Source organism: Telopea speciosissima, chromosome 3 (genome assembly GCF_018873765.1).
Source record: "Telopea speciosissima isolate NSW1024214 ecotype Mountain lineage chromosome 3, Tspe_v1, whole genome shotgun sequence".
Classification (NCBI taxonomy): domain Eukaryota; kingdom Viridiplantae; phylum Streptophyta; class Magnoliopsida; order Proteales; family Proteaceae; genus Telopea; species Telopea speciosissima.
In genome coordinates this window covers 4,344,283-4,367,148 of record NC_057918.1, presented here as the reverse complement: position 1 = coordinate 4,367,148, position 22,866 = coordinate 4,344,283, and the positions used below count along the sequence as shown (strand labels likewise).

Below are 22,866 nucleotides of genomic sequence, written 5' to 3'. Positions count from 1 at the left end.
TTCTTTCCTCCTTTGTGTGCTTTACTTTAGTGTCAATGACAAAGTTGAAGCCCCCCCCCCCCCCTTCTGATAAAGTTGCAATGTGCTTCCTCTCACTGTTCTGCTTGCGTCATCATATATTTCAAGGAGTGACGATTCCAATGATATTGTTTCTTAGGTCATCTTTAATAAAAGCGCAACACACGCCGGAGTGAGTGTAGCTTCTAATGTGCGTCTTTTTATATAATAAGATATGGGGTTCATACTGAGAACCTCTCTTATTTTGAATTTCTGATCCATATGGGTCTTATGTGAATGATATCGTTTTATGCACTACTATTAATGTGGCATATAGATTTTTTTCTACATTGGTATCGTCGGGAATTTTTTTCTAAAAATATATATTTTTAAATCTTGATGGTCCTCACATTTGAGTATTTTTCACTTTTTTGTCACCAACCGGCGATGTGAGGTTTTTTTTTAATATTTGGATTTATTATTTTCTTTTCAGTAAATGGCAGTTCTTTTGATAATACATTTCTTCTCACTCTCTCTTTTCTCTGACACACTCTCTCCTCCCTAAATATGTGAGTTCCACATATAAAAGAATCGTGAAGCACTCCATCTCGTGCATCCATTGACTTGATGTGAGAAATGTCAATACACACGGATGCGTGTAAATACCTACTCCTTTGATTTATTACTCATAGGCTTTGCACAAATTAAAAATGCTGAATACTTTCAAGTGGACAATCTTAACCATGTTGTGTAAAAACTTAACTTAATTAATGACTACCCGAGTGAACCTATAAAATGTAGTATGGGATTATAGTTTCTATTGCTTGGCAATAACTGCCCTAACTGTTTATTTTTTTTTTAGTAAAGAGGTAGAAAATAAAAATATCATTTGTAATGAAAACTCTACAACAAAACAAACAGGGCCTTAAAGAAAAGAAGTCTTTGTTCAAAATATTTGCCTATTGAGTCTGAGTGGAGTAGCCTTAGGGTCTTGATCCTCTCATACCTTATCAAAAGATTTAAGAATTAAAGTTCCATCACTTTTCCGTTTTTGTTACCATAAAAAAAAAATATATGAATTTCCTTGATAGAACAAATGAAATTTCGAAAATGGTTTTTTGTGTCTTGTTTATGGATATATAATGACAACATTCCTTTCTAATTAAGTCATGAATGAGGACATTCTTTAGATAGAATTGATATATTTGATTGGTGTCATCCACAAAAACGATCGTCTAATGGAGGGGTTTTAATGAACAGAAAGAGTGTGAGGTGTATAGTTTCCTGTTCTTGCGTGAATGAGGGAAGACTTATAGTTGTTTTTAACCGGAGTTATTTTTGCCCACTCTCAATAGTTGGATGAAACTTTAGAACAAATTAAGGACATTTCAGGCATTCGTATAAAGTGAATACCTATGAGACTTTCTCATGTCATCTCTCAGTCAAGTGAAAGGAGAGTGGAGAACTTTTCAGAATTCAGATTAAAAAAAAATGGTATAAACTGTTGAGATTCTGGGCAAGAGGATTGGAGTCATTGGTAGAATACAAAGACAAGGGTCCCCTTCTCTTTTTTGGGGGTTATATATATATATAAGTGAATCCATAGAGATAAACAGAAGACAGACATGGTATGCAGAAAGCAAAGATCCCCCTCCTCATCCTTATCATTACATTATTGAGAGCCAGGTGCTTCACTCCATTGAGCTCTCCATACTTTTTGCAAGCTCGTCGCAGGTTTGCTTTGCTTACCACCTCATCAATAATCAGACCTCATCAAGTGGTGAGTTTGCTGACACATATTTGTTGATTCTATGAAAAGAAAAAAAAAAATGTTAAAAATTATTTCATCTGTTGCTCACTCTGTAATTTCTTCTACTATTTTTTCTTTTCACATTTTACCCACATTGCAATACATTTCTTGAATGTTTTTCACAGGTGTTGGGCATTGGTAATTCCAGTTTGTCTAGTTTTCAATATTGAGCTTCATGGAGATGTCGATAAATGTTGTTGTAAGTGTAGCTGGTTTCCTACTGTTACTTGCATGGATTCTGGTAGAACTTTTTATACAGAGACATAGATATGTTGATGGCGATCAGTTAAAACATGGAAGAACAGAGAAGAGAATAACAGTTTTCACCACGATTGTACTTCTGTCCAACATTTTAATCTCTATTTTCCATCTCGGTTATTGCCTTTATAATGTTTGGAAGCTGAAAAGAATCCCAACCCAGTCTGTTTTCTCAGCAACAACCTGGGTTTTGGTAACTACATTTGCATTCTACTCAAACAATAGGAATATTTCTGGAGAGAAGAGGTGGCCTTCAGTCCTTGTCTTCTGGTGGATCTTCTCCTGTATTCTCAGTACTTTCCATGCCTTCATCTGCCTCCTGACCCATTTGAAATCCAGAACACTGCCTGATTTTCTCCCTGAGCCTAATGTTGCTGATCTTGCTTCCTTCCCACTTTCAGTACTCGTCTGTGTCAATGCTTTCTGTTTCAGTTATAATAGAAGAGACACAGAAATGGAGAACCCACTTCTTCACAAAGAAAAAAATGAGGTCCCAGCAGATTTTGATGCTTTCAGCAATGCAGGGATTTGCAGCAAACTCACTTTCAGCTGGCTAAACCCACTATTCCAAAGGGGTCGGAGTCAAAAACTTGAACTGCCCCATATTCCTGCAGTTCCTGAATCTGAAACAGCAGAGAAATCTTCCTCCTTGTTACAAGAATGTCTTTGGAAACATAAAGCTGGAACTTCTTTGCACATAGCTATAGCCCATGCCTTCTGGAGACCTCTACTTATAAATGCTCTTTTTGCAGGTATGATCACTTGATAAGGTTTTTGCATCCATTGCACTTCCTAAAGATGGTTTTAGGGATTGATACAGTGTTTTTTCCAGGTGTAAACACGATTGCTTCTTATATGGGTCCCTTCCTCATCACGAACTTCGTTAATTTTTTATCGCAAAAATGTGATGATTCTGGTCATGGGTATGGACTATGTCTTGCATTAATTTTCTTCTTTGCAAAGACAGTAGAATCTCTGTTACAAAGACAATGGTACTTCGGTGCTAACCGGATCGGTATTCAAGTCCGAGCAGCTCTTGTGGTATTAATCTACAGGAAATCTCTTTTAATCAAGCGTGTTGGGCAAAGCAATGGCAAAGTTGTAAACCTCATCAATGTGGATGCTGAGAGGATTGGGGACTTCTTCTGGTACATTCATGGGATCTGGTTGCTCCCTGTCCAGGTCTTTCTAGCACTAGTCATTCTCTATAGGAACCTGGGCATGGTTCCGGCCATTGCAGGACTCCTCACCACAATTTTGGTGATGGTTAGCAACACCCCATTAGCTAATTTGCAAGAAAAGCTCCATTCCAACATCATGGAAGCAAAGGACTCGAGAATCAAATTTACCTCAGAGATTTTGAAAAGCATGAAGGTATTGAAGATGCATTTTTGGGAAACCTCCTATTTGAGAAAGCTCATGAAACTTAGAGAAAGTGAGAGAAGTTGGTTGAAGCGATATCTGTATATATGCTCGGTTGTTGCCTTTCTCTTCTGGGCTTCACCAACCTTAGTCTCAGTCAGCACCTTTGGTGCTTGCATGCTGGTGGAAGCTCCATTAACATCAGGTACTGTCCTCTCAGCTCTAGCCACTTTTCGAATTCTGCAAGAACCCATCTACAATCTCCCAGAGCTAATCTCAATGATTGCTCAAACAAAGGTCTCAATTGATCGGATCCAAAATTTCATCAGAGAAGAAGATCAAAAGACGCTGGAATGCTGTTCTACTCCAAAAGAAAGTGATGCTGCAATCGAGATTGAGACAGGGGAGTACACTTGGGAAACTGGTGACACAGTTTCGACAAAGCCAACAATCAAAATTTCCCAGAGGATGAAAATCATGAAAGGTGATAAGGTTGCTGTTTGTGGTTCTGTAGGTTCAGGGAAATCAAGCCTATTGTCTAGTATACTAGGAGAGATTCCAAGGATTACAGGGGAGGGAATCCAGGTGCACGGATCAATGGCTTATGTCCCACAAAGTGCTTGGATTCAGACAGGTACCATTAGAGAGAATGTGTTGTTTGGTAAGGAAATGGAGAGAAGTTTCTATGAGAATGTTGTAGAAGGATGTGCCTTAAATAGAGATATTAAAATGTGGAGTGATGGAGATCTGTGTATGGTAGGAGAAAGGGGAGTGAATCTGAGTGGAGGGCAGAAGCAAAGGATTCAGCTGGCCAGGGCCCTCTACAGTGATTCTGACATTTATTTACTAGATGATCCTTTCAGCGCTGTAGATGCACATACAGGAGCACATCTGTTCAAGGTAATACCATTTCAGCTTACTTAAATCTTTATCAAGCCCTAATTGGGAGGACGCAAATATATCATACAGTATTACTTCTTGTTAGTATCTCAGGATATGAAGTTTTCTAAAAGTCTGTAAGCCTTGTGCAGGAATGTCTAATGCGAATCCTGTCTCGGAAGACTGTCATTTATATTACCCATCAATTGGAATTCTTGCATGCTTCAGACCTTGTTCTTGTAAGTTATTAGCATTGGTATTATATCCTCTTTCTCCTTTGTGAAGCACATCTAGATTTAAGATAATTTTAATCTATTATGCCACATTGAATTGATGTGGCTTAAATATACTTTCATGTGTGTTTAAGTGAAGCATGGATGGCATTCCACCGACACTAGTGCCACGATTCTTTGGGAACCAAATGTCCCTGGATAAGACTAGTATTTGGATTGCTGCTTGAGGTTTCCATTTTAAGCATGTTAATATGGGCTATTGAAGTATAGAAATCCAAGGAAACCCTTTAGTCCAAAGGTCCATAACCATCTGATACAGCAGACCTTCATTATTGTTTTATAGGAGGTGTTGGTTATCATTAAAAATCTCAAGTCCCTGTTTTTTTGGCAATACTAGTTTGTAGTGGTAAAGGTCTTTTGTCTACTTGTTTTTAGAACCACCGTGAATGTGAAGACAGTGAAACTATATCTAGACAACACCTATGGCATTTCCCTCCTTTTTTTTTAATTTCTTTTTTGAAACTTAACCATGGTCGTACTAGTTACTGCCACTGAACTAGTATTGCTTTTTGATACACCATTATGCCCTTAAGAGGTTTCACTTTATTTCTAAATATTAAAGTACTTATTGAGTTATTTTCTTTAGAAGTTTTTATCTATTCTGTTGGTTTATATTCTGTATAGGTAATGAAAGATGGAAAGATTGTTCAGTCAGGGAAATATGAAGACCTGATTGCAGATCCTGATGGTGAGCTTGTGAAACAAATGGCTGCCCATAGCAGATCAGTAAGCCAAGTTACCTCACCCCAAGCACAGAGCTTCTTAACTTGCAAATCCCATGATAGGAATCAAATGGAAGTCATAGAGGAAACAAGGGATGAGTCCAACAGCAACAGAAAACTTTCAAATGAAGTTTCTGATGTAGAAACAGAATCTGGGCGAGTGAAATGGAATGTTTACCTAACTTTTGTGACTTGTGCATATAAAGGAGCTCTTGTTCCTGTCATAATTTTTTGCCAAGTTTTATTCCAGGGATTACAAATTGGAAGCAATTACTGGATAGCTTGGGCGACTGAAGCCAGGGTGAGTAACAAGAAATTGATAGGGGTGTACATTTTGATGTCTGGTGGCAGTTCTCTGTTCATCTTGGGTAGGGCAGTTTTGCTATCAACTATTGCCATTGAAACTTCTCAGAAGCTCTTTCTTGGCATGGTTAACTCCATCTTCCGAGCACCAATTTCCTTCTTTGACATCACCCCTTCCAGCCGAATCCTCAATAGGGTGAGTTTCTCAAGTTCTATAATTTTTTGTGCGTCGTTTTGATGATGGACAGTCTGGGTAGTTATCTATTTTCCTGGAAATAATTGCTTTTTTTCTTAATGATTATTGTTACAGTCATCCACAGATCAAAGCACCATCGATACAGATATTCCCTACAGACTTGCAGGACTTGTGTTTGCACTTATTCAGCTGTTGAGTATCATCATCCTTATGTCTCAGGTTGCTTGGCAGATATTCTTTCTCTTCCTTGCCGTCCTTGCCATCTCCATATGGTATCAGGTAAGAGAATTAATCAGTTACAGTCATTCAATAAGGTAGCATGTTGGTCCATGTCACATTCACATATAAGGAATTATAATTTCAATATCTCCTGAACCACTAAATTAGAGCAAATCATCATGCAATTAAAACATGGCATAAATTTAAAGAAATCAAATGGAAAGATCATCGCACCAGATGAACAAGTATTTTTTAACAGGTTGATTTCTGTTTAGAAATCTCTAAAAGAGAGACTAAGCTCCGAATATTCCAATTTACTGCAGGCTTATTACATCGCCACTGCCAGAGAACTAGCCAGGATGGTTGCAACCAGGAAAGCTCCAATCCTCCATCATTTCTCTGAGTCAATTGCTGGGGCAGAAACAATCCGCTGCTTCAAGCAGGAAGATCGCTTCCTTGCCAAGATTCTCAACTTGATTGATGACTACTCCCGCATTGTTTTCCACAATGCTGCAACAATGGAATGGCTCTGTATTCGAATCAACTTCCTATTCAATCTTGTATTCTTTCTTCTTCTACTAATCTTAGTCAGCCTGCCAAGGACAGCCATTGACCCCAGTAAGCTCCTTTCTGTCAATCTGTCCTCTATCAAACTTTCAGCTAGTAAGAGAAAAAGTAATCCACATGGATTGTCTACAAGAGATATTTATGGGTGCAAATCCCATAGGGCTTATTTTTGCCCAATGACAGATCTCCTCTGAGGAGTAATTTATAAAGGGAATCCCTAACAACGTGCATCGATACTGTTTTTCTCGTAGACAACCCCTGTTATTGCCCAACAGAGCTGTCCATTAGGATTCCTCTTTCCAAATCTAGAAATTATGATACTTGATGTAATGTGTACTTAGATAATTAATTGGACTCTTGGAATGTAATTCCAGGCTTGGCAGGACTTGCAGCTACTTATGGTTTGAACCTAAATGTCATACAAGCTTGGGTGATATGGAATCTGTGTAATGTTGAGAACAAGATGATCTCAGTCGAGAGAATTCTTCAATTCGCTAACATACCAAGTGAAGCTCCACTTATAATTGAAGAATGTAGACCAGGACCTGAATGGCCAATCATTGGCACTATCAAGCTAGAAAACCTCAATGTCCGATACAACCCCATGCACCCCATGGTTCTCAAAGGAGTTAATTGCATTTTCCCTGGTCAGGCAAAGATTGGAGTGGTGGGCAGAACAGGCAGCGGCAAGTCTACTCTCATTCAAGCTCTTTTCAGGATGGTGGAGCCCTCAAAAGGGAGAATTCTGATTGATGAAGTAAATATCTGTGAGATAGGTTTGCAGGATTTGAGATCTAGATTAAGTATAATTCCACAAGACCCAATACTTTTTCAAGGAACTATTAGAGCAAATCTTGATCCCCTAGAAGAGCATTCGGAATCAGAAATATGGGAGGTAATAAACTCTCAACTTTGCTTCTTTGAAAGTATTGGCCGTAGTCATATTGTCACTGAAACCATTTGAGGTGCCAGGCTCTGCGTAGGTGTCACCTTACTGAGACAGTGGGGCAAGACCAAAGGCTTCTTGATGCAAAAGGTATGGATTTAACTAAGAAAATAATAAAAGATTACATCAGTAGTATAACTTCTACAATGTAGATTAACATGATATTGTCTGAACTATTATTTTATATGCTGTTTTGTATGAAATGTGGAATTGGTTCAGTTGAAGAAGATGGAGGAAACTGGAGTCTAGGACAGAGGCAGCTGTTTTGCCTGGCAAGGGTTTTGTTGAAGAAAAGAAGGATTCTGGTGCTGGATGAGGCTACAGCATCAGTGGACACTGCCACAGATAATGTGATTCAGAAGACAATAAGAGAAGAAACAAGCAATTGCACTGTCATCACTGTGGCCCATCGAATTCCAACTGTGGTTGACAATGACCTTGTTCTTGTGCTTGATGATGGTATGCCCAACTAAACTACCCCATCACACCCCCCCCCCCCCCCAAAAAAAAAAATGATTGATACAAATTCTCTATTTCTTCAATCATCATCTTCATCACGGAGCCATAACCCCACTATTCAGAATCAGTGACAAAAAACTCTTTGCCTTCTACGACATCAATTATTGAATTTATTCTTTCCTTAGTTTACCTATTCTTCCTCAGTCCATGTGCCTTTTGGCCTTCGCCTTTTTGTTTTACAGCCCTCAACCTGCAACAATACTCCTCACCAATGCAGAATTGGTCCTTAAAATTTCCCAAATGTTTTCTGCAAACCCTGCATGACACACAACCTCCTGATTGTTCTGGCATGGTTAAAATGTTTAATTTCATGGACAAATACATTGATTTGCCCAATTCCTTATGAATCAACCAAGTACTGTATTCTGATTAGTAGGTTCAAGAGTTCATCAACCAATGCAAACATAATACTGTTAACTATACTCACTGTCCATAGTGTTTGGATTAATGCAGGCAAAGTTGTAGAATATGACTCCCCAGCTCAGTTGCTTAGAGATAACACTTCAGCATTTTCAAAGTTGGTGACACATTTAAAGAGATCGTCGAAAAGTGATCACTAGAGATCACGCATGACGCTCATTCATGTTGACTCCACATAAAACACAAGCAGAAAGGTGCTGATTTATGTGTGTCCCATCAAAGAGAAAAGGAATTTGGCAAATCAATGGCAGAAGCAACAACTGACAACAACAACAAAGCACCTGCCCATAGCAATGTTAAAAGACCACCTGCAAATAAGGTAGTGATGCCTCTTGACAAGGAGAAAGCTTTGTGCAGGATTATGAAGTAAATAAAAAGGATAATACAGGTTTATCATCAATATCACAGAAGACAGAGAAGTTGCTTCCTAACCTCCAATAGTTTACATGATATACACTAGGATAACATATTATGATGTATTTATACATTAATTTTCGTCACCAAATCCTTGTCCCACATCCCAGCATTTCATAATGGCAATAAATTTGCTAATGTAATATAGAATGTAAATAGTAATTCCCAATATAGAATTGAAAGTAGTGATTCCTCTAACTTCCTAAACCATTTTTTGTTAGCTTTTAGTTCCTTACTCCAGTTGTTCTTTTTTCTAAGATTTGTCAGTTGGGACTTGACATACAAACACATCCTCTGCCATATTTGTGCACATGATGCTGATGTAGGTCTGGGAATTAATCCATATTCAGTAACATTCTCCACACCAAAAGTTCGCTCGGATGATCCATTCAATCGTAATGTTTTTAGGTGCTGTAGAAGGACAGATACAATTAGGGGAACGGCTAAGAATAGATCAAAGACTTGGTTCACCAAGTCTGAGAAGTCTGGAATGAGTTGATATGGAATGAGTCAGCTGATCCATTTTCTGATCTAACCACTTTGTTCAAACTAAAAGATATACTTTTACCATATATTTAGTGGGCATTTAGGTTCATCATTTCATTGAGCTCAAAAACAGCTAATATTAAGCAATTCAAAAGCCTGAGTCACTAAGTCCTGGGGTTATATGATGAGCTGGGCTGAGTTTTGACATTAGTACTTGGAACCGCCCATGCTCAGTTGAATTTAACCTTCAGGGGCATAGTTTTCCCCAAATGTTGCTCTAGGGAATGTACCATAATTAGTCCGAGGATATGTATCAACAGAACATTAATACGTTTAGAGGCAGGGTCCCATCCAAACAAGGATTTTAAACTTGGAATACTCATGACCTAGCGACACTTTTTTTTGGTAAGAACCTAATGAATCTCTTTTCTAGTCATAATGAGGAAACATAGTTATGACCTAACTCCTCCCAGTTAAGCAAATTCAGCAGCTAAACCAGGGGTGTCCAGCCGTCCAATTCAGTTGGGAGTAGAGAAAATTTTGTTAACGGATAGCATGATCTCAGGGGCTCTGTCAGGGACATGGATCAAGGTATCGATTTCGTATTGTTTGTATCAGTCAATCCACATTGATATCGCCAGTACCCAATACCGATATGGATTGGGAGTATTAGTCAAAAAGTGAAGCATTTTTTGAATGTACGACCCAATCCATGTCGTATCGGTGCTGTGGATAACAAGACCTATAACCTTGGTTGGGGATGAATTTCCTGATGCTATGCTCTGTGTATTTCTCATCTCCTCTTCAACAAAGTTGTCAAGCACTCCTGCTGCTCTGTTCTCTTTAGTGACTTTGATGCAAATTTAAGTTTGAATCTGTCAATGGCAGTGATTGAGGAATGCAAATTTATCACCAAGTGATCTGACAAATGAATGAGATGCTTCTGAGCAGTGTACTAGTGCATCTATAGAGCCATTTTGTGATCTATAGAGTAATTTAGACAAGCATTTACATGCAAACTCTTGTGTTTGAATGCAAATATCAAGTTGAGCTTCAAAACAATACAGCTGCAACTATTATTTCTATGTTAGAAAGAAAGCATACCTCACATCAGGGTTGGTGTAGATGTTCTCACCTAAATGAAAGACCAAACCCAAAAACAATATTAGACGAATTTGTCTCATGAAACTAACTTAGATATTGAGTTCTAGTATGTTCTGGAACCTTGAGCCATACCAATACCGATATAATGATTATATGATTGGAACAGATTGACCTATGCGGTATGGATTAAAAAAATATATTGTTTTGATCTGGAATCGGCCCAATACAGCCCGATACAGCCGAAATGTATCCTTGTTTGCTTGGAGAAGGATTTATTGTTTTGTATATTTTTCTCTGCGAGATCAAATCTGAAAATCTACTGTTGGGTTCGTCAACATTCAAACAATGGTTGAGGACAAACCCATCGTTTGAATGTTGACAAACTCATCTGGAGATTTCCAGATTGGATCTCGCAGAGAGAAAATACAAAACAAGAACCCCTTCTCCAAGTAAACAACGACCTCCTAGGTTTCTTTTTCTTTGTTATTTTTTACACAAAGACTTCCATTTCCTCACGTTATCGAACAGTCTGTTTCCAAGTTTTTAACTTCAACCCCAGAGTCCATTCTCCATTCCCACGAATTAAAAAAAAGGAAGCAAAACCAAAATCAAAAAGTGATCTTTCATCTTAGTAGGAATTAGAAAGACAAAATTTTATTGTTGAACAAAGATTTGGAATTTGAAGTAAGAGAACTTCACACGATGTGGCAAGGTGGAACCACTTATCTATATTTACATCTGTAGTTACACAACCAGTCACCCACACAGATACAGCAAAATAAAACAAAACAAAATGTTTATTTTCACAGGAAAAAGCTTGGTAGTGACGAAAATTTAGAAACAAATCATCTTCCAAGTTCAGAGTTTAGGTATCCTTTCTCTTTAGTTCTCTTTGGGGTCAGAGAAGTAGCTGTTAACGACAGGCATGATCTGAGGAGACCTGTTTCGGACGTGTTTGCGAAGTGCATTCTCTCTGTACTTCTCACCCTCTTCATAGTTCTCACGCACCCCTGATTTTCTTTCCCTTTTGCTTACCCTGTTCATCCATTTTCAGTAAACTTGAAGTTCAAATGAAAGCAAGAAGCACAGATTAATAAGCCATTCAAGGAAGGGAAGGGACAGAAGGTGTGACACCTACATAACATCAGGGTTTTGGCGAAGGTTTCGCACAAGCTGCATTGCCCCAACTGAGATTACCAGACCTAGTGCCCCCAACATTGGATAAACCTGCAACTCATTAACAACACTCATTCAGAGAACTAAAACATAGATTTCATACCATTAAGAAGACAAAATTTTCAATTTATTTTTCTGAACAAACCTCTGGCCTTGACCATCTGTTGTAAGCAGACGACATTTTCGATAAAGTTGGAAACTGCTTGAGTAGGAAATGATAGAAGATAAACCCAGTACAAAAACGACTTTCTCTGCTAATCTCAACCAAATACAAACGACTTCTTTCTCTTTTCTTCCTCCTGCTTATATATATCTCTCTCTTTGAAACCACAAAACATAGTAAATCCCAGAGAATCGGGCGCCAACATAATCACAACCACCTGATAATATCCTATAAATTTGGGTTTTTTTACCCCTTAGAAAATTAATCCTCTCTTTGCCTCTCAATTTGGAATTCTAAGTTACTGATTCAAGAAAAAAAGGAAGTTTTCTTTTCAATTTTTTTCCCTCTCTAGATAATGAAAAGCGCAGAAGGAACTGAGATTTCGAATCTTTTGGACATAACTGATCCGAAATTTGGGTGTAGTTGGTTAGAGATAACTGAAAACGAATTGCTTTCTCTGTTTTCTAGTCACTGTAGCGTAGAACAGAGTCTTTTGAGGGGTTTGTTTTGCAGGAGGTGGTGGTCTGTGTCCGGTCGAACCATCAGGATTGCTGAATCCGTCCCCAATTAGTAACGGGCCGATTCCAGTTCCTTAACGGTCCTGGGCACTCAAAATAAGTTTAAATTCTTAACTATACAAATAGCTTTCAAAATATAGATATAAACTTTTAGTCATATTTTTACCAAAAAAACAATTTTGTTTAGTCATATAAAAAATTAAGAATTTCTTAAGTATATAAACACTCAAATAAGTCCAAATTTTTACACCTCAAAAGCATGTAACATACAAAAAAAAAAAATTCAAATTCCAAATTATTTAGATAAGAATCTTACATATCTGTGTCAACATTCCAAACACCACAATACTTCCAAACTACAAAATCCAAATGGCCAAAAAAGATATCTAATCATACTGATGAACTTGAATCTCATTATCTCAATTATCATAAGTAATAACAATTATTAACATAACTCTTAGTTTTTTATTTGTAATTACAATATAAACTTTGGAAAAAAGAACATTAACTAGTCGTGTGATTCCTTATACCTGAACATAAGAGCTCACAAAAAGACCGTTGAGCCCCCAATGATATCGAAAACCTCATCCAAACCAATGTTTCTATGTGCACTTCATTGACCCCGCATTGATGAAGGAGCTACACAATCGGTTAGTGTTCTCTTGCCCATGATCTTTGTATAAGTTATAACTATTAAATAGAAAAAAAGATTCCTACAAGGTTGTAGGGTGCCTACGCCCTGACATAGAGGGGTCGAAATGATGGCCCCATCTCCATGAAATGTGAAAATCCCACTTTGTTGATGCCCCAACTTGTGCTAGTATAGAAGCTACGCAGCCTGGCGACGACCCCAACCCTATTGAATATGTTGTAAAATATATTTAAGTTGGAATTTCAAAATACCTTTCTCTTTTCAATTTGGCATTTGGTGTTTCATTCTACAAATTTATTTATTTTAAAATTGTCTTTTATTTAAGCTCGCTTTGTGTGTGGGAACTTTAGTCCCACATTGGAAGTGAGAACAGAATAGAAATGGGAAGTACAATGGTAGGGTTCTTTGAAGAGAAATATCTCTCCTCCTGCATGCCGAGTGTTGGTTTGTGTTGCTTTTTCACACAAGCAAGACGGAGTTTTGATGTATAAAGTATTATTATTTAACTCCAAACCATACTTAAATCTTGGATAAGGTATCTTGAGGAGAGTATGTTGCTTTTCACACAAGCGGGCAAGACGGAGCTTATTTGAGTGGGTGGTAGCGGTGCGACGCTAAAATTCGTTAAACTCATCACTAAACGCGACAACTTAAGCTCAATCGTTTATTTTTTGACCTTTTAATCTTATCCATTAAATAAAAAAAACCATAAACCTGCATCTTTCTTCTTTTTCCATTCTTCTTCTCCATTCACAGGTATTTTCTTCGTTTTTCTCCGGCTATTCATCGTCTCCGGAAGTGCAGGTTTCTCCGGCTTCTTCTTTGTCTCCGTTCACAAGTTTCTCGGTTTCCATTTGGAAGATCCGGATGTCGGTTTCCGTTTATTTTGGAACGAAACCCAAAATTATTGGATTTTGATTTTGTTGAAGTTTGGTTTAAAATTAATCTGTTTCGTTTCAATTGTTCCTTTACCCTTCCACTGTAAACCTAGACTGATGATTTTGGAAGATCCGGATCTGAGTTACCCTGTAAAAATTAATGGAATTGAAGACCCTTGAATCTCTGGGATCTTGGAACCGAACAGAAACGTAAAAAACTCCATCTTCCCTTTCATAAAAAAAAAATAAAACTTCATCTTCCCACCCCACCCCACAATACACAGGGAGGGCGGAGGTGGGAGGAGAACCCAGTGACTTCTTCTTCTTCAGTTTTTTTAAAAAATAAAAAATCTCAACGGAGATAATCGAGGAAAAAAGAGGGTTTTGAGAAAAAAAAAACCCTCTTCTTCTCCGTTCACAGTGGCCCCAGCGTTCTTCTCACCTCTGCCCTCTCTGTATTATCGGTGGGAAGATGGAGGGGTTTTTTTTTTTTTTAAATGATTCTATCTGGGTTTGCAGAAAATAGGTTTGCAGGGAAGTGAGAGCTGAGGAAGAAGAACGTGAGATGAGTTTGGGGTTGCAAGGGTGGTTTTTTTTTTTTTTTTTTAATGATTACAATAGGTTTGCAGGGGGAGAGAGAGAGAGACGAAGAGAGAACTGTGAGATGGGAGGTTCGCAGGGGAAGAGAGAGGAAGGAGGAAGAAGACGTGAGACAACCGGTAGTCGGTTGAAAATTGAACGGTTCAGATCAACTGGATAAATCTCAATGGCTGAGATTCAGCCGTTGAGTTTAGTGTTGCGTTTAAGAAACTTTATACGTCGCACTGCGACTTTTTTCCCATATTATTTTTTGCTCCAAGCTATACTTGAATCTAGGTTTCTCCTTGATCGACGTGGATAAGTCTTTACCGGCATCACTGACGCCAGTGAGTGGTGGTTAAGTGTCCCACAGGACACTACATGTCAATGGGTCTCAGAGACCAAACTGACACGCCTTGCTCTTTGGTGCATCCAGTGCTGATCAATGCTAACGTCGGTGACACCTCACTACTGTTGGTCAGTGTGCATCTAGTGCTAGTAACGGCTATCTATTTCTATTTGTGTTTTTTCTGAAGAGACACCTTTTTTGGGATTTCCTTGAACAAGCACATTGTTAGGACTTCTCTCCCCTGTAAATAGTAGATGTTTTGGAACTTCTTATCATATTGTAAGCCTCCTACCTCTTTCTCTCTCTCTTCGATTTTTACTCTATTTACTGTTTTTTGAGTGTCTCCTCTTCCTTGTTCTTTTCGTTGAGTGAGCATGTCCTGAAAGTACCCCAATGTGACCTAATAAATGAGAGTAATAATTACTAGAGAGCATAAAGGGCTATTTCATTTTGGAGATTGATTCATAAGAACCTTTTTGCATCATACAGGGTGAATACAATTGTAAAGATAGTGTTCGGTGGCACGATTCAACCCCACCATCACTTGAAGACCCATTTAAAACAAGTTTTAGTGACAAAGTTGGTGTTCAAGTTTAAGTGTTTTTCTAGTGAAATACTATCATTATTAGTGAGTTTTAGGATTTAAGATTATACTTCGTTCTACTAATCTCTCAAATTACATTTTTGTTGTTCTATTTTACTATAAAATATCAATTAATCCTAAATAAGTAAATATGTATCTTAAATAGGTCTTAGCGGTTTCGGTTACAGTCGATTTCTTATTGAATTCTTACTAATCTTTTGCTTCTAGATTTATTGGGAAACCTATGTCAGAATCGTCTCATCCAATTTAATGAATCCGTTTAAATATAAAAAAACCATAGAAGGATTTTTTTTCTATTTTAAATTATTTTTAAAAAGATCTTAAAAAATGTGGTGTCGTGGTGTAGTTGGTTATCACGTCAGTCTAACACACTGAAGGTCTCCGGTTCAAGTCCGGGCGACGCCATCTTCCCTTTTACTTTTGGTTTGATATTTTTCATCTTTTTCCCTTTATAATTTTTAAAAATTCTGTTGCTTATGAATTAAAAACTTATAAAAATCACAAAACTGTGTCACCCTGTCACTTGATATGGATTTTTCTACCCAAAAATATAAAAAAACAAAAACGATAATTGTAACACTGAAAACAACAGGATGGTTCATTACCAACAGGTGAACATATATCTCAAAGTCAATCACATTTCGATTTTGTTTCCATAAAACCTCCTCCTCCCCCATTTAATTGGGATAAGGTTATGGTTGTTGTTGTTTGAAAAACCCCTTTTTCCCTTGTAAATGACAAAAATTGGACAGATGGTTGGTTTTCACATGTATGTTCACCTATTGGCATGGTTTGAGGTATCGGATCAGATTGGACGATTTTGGTCGGATCGGATTAGTATCGACCGAGATCGATCCGATCCAACTGTACGAACAAGGGTAAAAATGTAAAAAAAAAATAGTTTTTTATAAGAACACACGGACAAAAGTGTCATATTTGTCTGAATTTGGGCAATCATGATCCGATCCGATCCAACTGAGACCAAGATCACGAACCATGCCTGTTGGTACGTGTAGAGGAACGAAACTCTGAAAACAATGGGGTTTTTGATGTTTTAACTACTCCTTAAATTTTGGCTTTTCTTTTTAAGAGAAAAAGATTGCTACATAGCCTTTGTCTTGATTCCGTTATACCTTTTTCACATGATAAAAATAGGATCCACATTGACATTCCTCTTTTCCATTCTAACCATGTGGGCCCCATATAGGTCCATATTAGGGGTGAAACAGGGCCGGATTTTTAAAAACCCTAGCCCAACCCTGAGTCTTCTTAGCTTAACCCAAACCCAACCTAGCCCTAAGTCAGGCTGAGATATCTCAGCTCAAATCCAACCCTGTCATGCTTAGCCCATTCCAGCCCGGACTTGATTGACCCTAATTGGGCAGGACTAGGCCGGGTTGGCCGTGATTGACCCTGATTTTTGCTAGGGCCTAGTTGACCATGACTTGACCTGCTCTTTTGCCATTTACATAGTCCTATGCATTACAAAAATTAGACACATGTGATTGGATATTGATTTGTTTCATACTCAATTGACTATTTGACTTTTCTTTTGATTAAAAAACTTGGTCCAATCTTAAAATTGTAAATATCTTTGTTCAACAGATAAATTAGGTTTTTTTGGGTAAACTAATAGATAATTAGATACTAAAAAAATTACAAAATGTAAACAATAAATTGTAAAGCATAATCTAACACAAGGCAAGGCCGAGCCGGGCTTAGCCCGAGGCCTCAACCTTGGCCCAGCCTAACCTGACCCAGGGCTTGAAAATTTCAACTCTAACCCGCCCTTAGGGTTGAAAAATCCAGTCCAAACCCTGTTCGGGCTCAAGATAGGCTCAGGCCGACATAACCCAACTTATACCCTTAATCCATATGGATGATATCATTTTTCAACCCTTCCTTGGTTGTATCTACATTCCTTGTTCACTATCCTTGTAGAAACCTTCTTTCTTCTTTTAAATAGGAAAATCATCATGAACCGAGGAATTTTTTTTTTTTTAAATGAGGCTTGTAGTTTGCACATAAAAAACCTAATTACTATCTAAGTAGGCGGACCGATCTATTGGATAAATGAGGAATCCCCTGGATATGCCACCTATTTAATATTGTAATTTTCCATCTCTAATTTAAATGGATCCAAATACTTCAAAGAAAATTGTATTTCAAACAAGTTCAAACCATCTGTAGATAATGACATGAACAACATATACCTAAAACAAGAGGAGACAAATTGGCGTTAACTAACGCTATATCACAATCACTGTAGTCAATGATAGATTATTGAGTATTGGATTATACTGAAGGATTTGTCTTCTTTTTCGGTTTAATGGATGTGGCTGGAATAAAAACAAGGGGAGGGGAGTTGAAATTAGGGGCAACAATAGATATGTATAAACTAATAAAAAATCAGAATAGGATAGGTTCCAAGTTTACAACATCCGCCCTCTCATATAATGAGATGTGGGATCCATATTGACATGTACACTTTTCCTTATTCTAACCCATGTGGATCACATGTTGATGATACTATTCTCTGTGCTGTCACTGGGGTAACTGCCAATCCCCCCTCTCCCCCCACCCCTCAAAAAAAAACAAAAGAGACCGATATTTAGGGGAACCCTAGGATGGTGGGTGAACCATCCCTTATGGGTGGAGGAAAACTTTATCTTAAAATTTGAATGAACTTATGTTTTAGAGCTTTTTCTTATGGTAGGTAGCATTATAGGTGGCATGTCAAGGACAATTGTTTTCTTGTTTTTGTAAGAGTTGTTCAAGTCTTGGTTTTCATAATTGATTGTTTTTTACTTCCCCCCCCCAAAAGGCTATTCTTGCTATAGATTGGAGAGGTTGAGCATGTCGAACAAATTTACACGAAGACAGCGAATGGTGAATTTAGATGAATTTTCCCATTTTTTTTCTTTTCTCACAAATCAATTTGTTCTCAAGTTCATAGTTTGAATTGGCTTAAGCTTGATTCATGACTTTGATTTTTGTAGGTTAATGAATGATTTAGTGATTTGACCTAATTCAACATTAATGAGTTGCAGTTTTAACATTGATTCATTAAGTTTTGAGTAACATTTCGCCTTCTCTCATGTAAAATGAGTTGGGTTTGATGTCTTTTATCATCAATGAAAGAGGTAAAATCTTCTAACGTGAATAAAGTCTCAAGAGTATGTAATCTTTCAAGAGAGTAGAAGATGTTCGAATGTTTCCCAAGAGAGTATAGTAGTCTAATAAAATGGAAGAGGTGGAGCCTCAATTCTAAGTGGTGGAGTCTTTCAAGAGTGTATAGTCTCCAAGAGAGAGAAACTTTCCATGGATGGAAAATGAGTCTTATAAGAAAAGAGATTTCTACCATGAGAAGTAATGATGATCTGAGTGAAAGTCTAAGTGGTACAACATAAATGCAATATGTGTACAAGGATTAAATGAGAAGCCAATGTAAAAAAATTAAGATGATATAAAAAGGTGCACCGAGGGTTTAGATTAGGGTATCAAATCGCAAAGATTGTCCTAATAGAATGAGTCTAAGATTTTTTTGTTACAACCATTTCCTTATTGATCTTTTCCTCTAATAGATTCGATTCCAACCATATCCTTTATTGTTTTGATTCTAAATCTTTTAGAAAACTGTCCCATCCTATTGTATTTCTTTTAATACTCGTTCCCAAAATTAAATCTTAGACCTATCCCAAAACAAACGGCGGTAGCAGGTTTAAGTTAACCAGCCGTTTAAACGGTTTTAACACATTGGAATTTGGAAAGGGTTCCTTCAAGCCTCCAATGCTATTTAGGCAAAACCCCCGGAATCGTCTAGAAGAACTTATCGAATGGTCGGTGTGTCACTTGTCAAGCGTCTATTGCCTTAGTTTTTTTTTTCTTCCAAAACTTAACAAAACCATTTTTCCGTCTTATTTTGATTTTTTAAAAATTTCTGGATGGGTGGACTGGTCTGTCTGCTGGAGGGCTCATCCATCCCTTGAAAAGTCCGAAAATTTTCAGAATTGGAATGACTCACCTCGATTTCATCGGTGACGTAGCCACCCACGCATGTGTACGGATTTGGCCCCTGCAAGTGGCAGGAGCTGGAGCGTAAACGATAGTAAAAACGGATTCGATTCCTGTACTGCACATGTGAAATAACCACCCCACCCCTATAGGTGGTTTCTATGGGGGTGGACGCTGCAACTCCGGCCACTGCAGGACAGGAGCCAAACACCTACACGTGCTACACCCACCAGCTTTTCTCTCCAAGACCGCTTATCTCACGAAAACCACTAGTTTTTCTATCTACACCTTTGCTTCCCTTTCTTCACTCTATTGTAACACTCTTCCACCATTTCTTCTTCCTCAAACTACTTCTTTCTACTCCCAACTTCGTCTGCAATATTCTCTGTAACTCTCTTGTTCTTTCTGTAGATCTCTTCCCTTCCTTATCTGATGATCATGGGTAAATCAATCTCTCAAGTCTCAATTGCTTGTTTTTTTTTTTGTTTTTGTTTCATAGATCGATTTTGTATAAATGCTTTTATCATCCTCTTCTAATCTAATTATCTTTTTCTCCTCTCGATTTATTTTTCAGTTTCTGGCAAGATCAAGATCGGAATCAATGGTACTTAGTCTATCACTGTGTGTATCATTTGCTCTCTTTCGTTTCCGTTAACTGCACTTGTTCGATCCTTATTATTATATCTTTTTACTTCTTATGTTTGCAGGATTTGGAAGGATCGGTCGTTTGGTTGCCAGAGTCGCTCTTCAGAGGGACGATATTGAGCTCGTAGCTGTTAACGATCCCTTCGTCACGACTGATTACATGGTAATTAACCCTATCCATATCTTGTTGAATAGTTTCATCTGATCTTATCTGCCGATATTGTTAAAAGTGATCTGAAATACAATCCGTCGGGTTTTTTTTATGGGCCTTACTTGGATAAATCCATGATCGTTATGACTTCTCATGTCACTGTGTCTTTTTTCTAGACTTTATGTTCTTAATTGGTGTTCATAACTATCATCTGAAGTCTGAACTCAACTGATCTGCTCTGCTATGCCTTTGGAGCGAAGTGCCCGATCTGATTAGCAATCCATCCCTGATTCGATTGAAATGCATGATTCCTGTTACCCATCCAATCTAAAGTCGTCTTCCATTACGATGTAAATGAGTGTCGGTCGTTTGATCGGTTGGAGAGTTTAGCGTATACGGTGTTCGACTCCGATAGATTTGGTTTCTCTTACCATAGATTTGTTTCTGTGCTTTATGCAGACCTACATGTTCAAATATGATAGTGTCCACGGCCAATGGAACCATCACGACATCAAGGTCAAGGACTCGAAGACCCTTCTCTTTGGTGAGAAGCCAGTGACGGTTTTCGGTGTCAGGTATTATTTATCATTTGCTTATTCGTTGGTTCTTCCTTCTTTTCACGCTTCAAATAAGGTTTTTTTTTTTTTTTGGGGGGGGGGGGAGTTTACGAGTTCTTATGTGTGTGTGGTTATCGTGAAATTTGCAGGAACCCTGAGGAGATCCCCTGGGGTGAGAGTGGTGCTGAGTTTGTCGTTGAGTCAACCGGAGTGTTCACCGACAAGGACAAGGCTGCTGCCCACTTGAAGGTATGCTGGGATCCTTCTTGTTTTTCTCCCCTCCCCGGCTGATGGTGATCTTGATGGAATTGAAATCAGTACATTAACTCTCACTTGTTTGAATCAATTCGAATAAATTCTGGTGTACTAATTCTTTAATACTGTTGGCTGAACGTGTCCATTAACATGATCCTTATTTGAGAAACCTTAGGCATTTCTATCCTATAATATTTGAATGAAATGCGAGTATTCATCTGCGATAGCATTTCTGTTTGTTGATTAATGTAGTGTGGTAGAACAATTTAACAAGGTTATATTGTTTGATGCAGGGTGGTGCCAAAAAGGTCATCATTTCTGCTCCAAGCAAGGATGCCCCCATGTTTGTTGTGGGAGTCAATGAGAATGAATACAAGTCTGATATCGATATTGTCTCCAATGCTGGCTGCACCACAAACTGTCTTGCTCCCCTTGCCAAGGTTTTGGCTCTATATTATGTTGCCGTCTTTTCACATATTCTTTTATCTTGTGCCATGACTGAGGTATGTTGTTAGCTTAGCTGATGACCTTCTTGACAGGTTATCAATGACCGATTTGGCATTGTTGAGGGTCTCATGACCGTTGTCCACTCTATCACAGGTTTGTTTCGCATCTATCTGGAATTCTATTCGTTTTGCAATTTGAAGAGTAATGTGCTGTGAATTGTTTTGGACTTCAATTCTGACCTAATACAAATGCACTTGATTCAGCCACTCAGAAGACTGTTGATGGGCCATCAAGTAAGGACTGGAGAAGAGGAAGAGCTGCTTCCTTCAACATCATCCCTAGCAGCACTGGAGCTGCCAAGGTATTTAATGCCTCTGTAGTAGTTGTTAGATTTGTATGGAACTATACACTCTTGGTCATTTTCCAGTTGCTAGGTGCCCAGTTTCTTGTGTGGCTTGTATATTTCTTAAACATTTAGATGGCATTTTGAAGCTTGCATGAATTGATCTGTGATCATGAATACTGAATGGTATTTTAGGAGATCTCTTCTCCTAAATGAACCAATAGTACTCTAAACAAAGAAACAAGATTGTTGTAGGCTGTTGGAAAGGTTCTGCCACAATTGAACGGGAAATTGACTGGAATGGCCTTCCGTGTTCCCATTGTTGATGTCTCGGTGGTGGATCTCACAGTGAGGCTCGAGAAGGGTGCAAGCTATGAGAAGATCAAAGCTGCCATCAAGTACGTGCTGAATGTCCTTGATTTAATTTTGCTCTTCTCTTACCATTGAATTAACTGATTAAATTTCGATTGTAAAATGTTCTAACCTTTTTTGTTCTTCTAATTACTTATTTCATCCCATGGTGGCTCAGGGAGGAGTCGGAGGGTAAACTGAAGGGAATCTTAGGATACACCGAAGATGATGTTGTTTCCACTGACTTTATTGGTGATAGCAGGTGATGAGGATATTTTTATTTTAAAAAAAAAAATGGGGAAGAGATTACTAGATTAATTTAAATTGAGATTCATTTTTTCGATTGAAAATGTTTAAAATCTCTTTTCAGGTCGAGCATCTTTGATGCCAAGGCTGGGATTGCTCTGAACGACAACTTCGTGAAGCTGGTCTCTTGGTACGACAATGAGTGGGGTTACAGGTATAAAATTTTAGTTCTCAATAGTTTGTTTAATGGGAAAATGTTCTTTGAGTGGGAAAATATGGTGGCACCCTCTCCGTATCTCCTCGTAACATGAAATAATCACCCTTTCCATGTTTAATATATTGAATTTCTTTTTATGAATGTAAAACCTTAATTGATTTAAATGAACAACGATGTTTTTGGTGGTGATTGTGGTTTTTTCTCTTGATGCAGCTCTCGCGTGGTA

The 22,866-nt window shown here is 38.1% G+C and overlaps 2 protein-coding genes and 1 non-coding gene across 3 annotated transcripts; all 3 read left to right on the top strand.

The window, feature by feature from the left end:
- The first annotated feature begins 2,894 nt into the window (after positions 1-2,894).
- LOC122655685 (ABC transporter C family member 3-like) lies at positions 2,895-22,626 on the top strand. Its single transcript, XM_043849954.1, has 13 exons — positions 2,895-4,327; positions 4,459-4,545; positions 5,224-5,689; positions 20,003-20,032; positions 20,136-20,236; positions 20,684-20,799; positions 20,931-21,030; positions 21,330-21,476; positions 21,576-21,636; positions 21,747-21,844; positions 22,082-22,224; positions 22,356-22,443; positions 22,552-22,626. Exons 1-12 carry the CDS (start codon positions 2,921-2,923, stop codon positions 22,441-22,443), a joined length of 2,844 nt encoding a protein of 947 aa, XP_043705889.1. The 5' UTR covers positions 2,895-2,920; the 3' UTR covers positions 22,552-22,626.
- LOC122655688 (putative ABC transporter C family member 15) lies at positions 6,872-8,668 on the top strand. Its single transcript, XM_043849959.1, has 4 exons — positions 6,872-7,501; positions 7,579-7,642; positions 7,772-8,011; positions 8,525-8,668. Exons 1-4 carry the CDS (start codon positions 7,070-7,072, stop codon positions 8,629-8,631), a joined length of 843 nt encoding a protein of 280 aa, XP_043705894.1. The 5' UTR covers positions 6,872-7,069; the 3' UTR covers positions 8,632-8,668.
- On the top strand, positions 15,746-15,819 carry TRNAV-AAC. The gene has a single exon. It is a non-coding gene; the product is annotated as a tRNA-Val (tRNA).
- Positions 22,627-22,866: the final 240 nt, after the last annotated feature.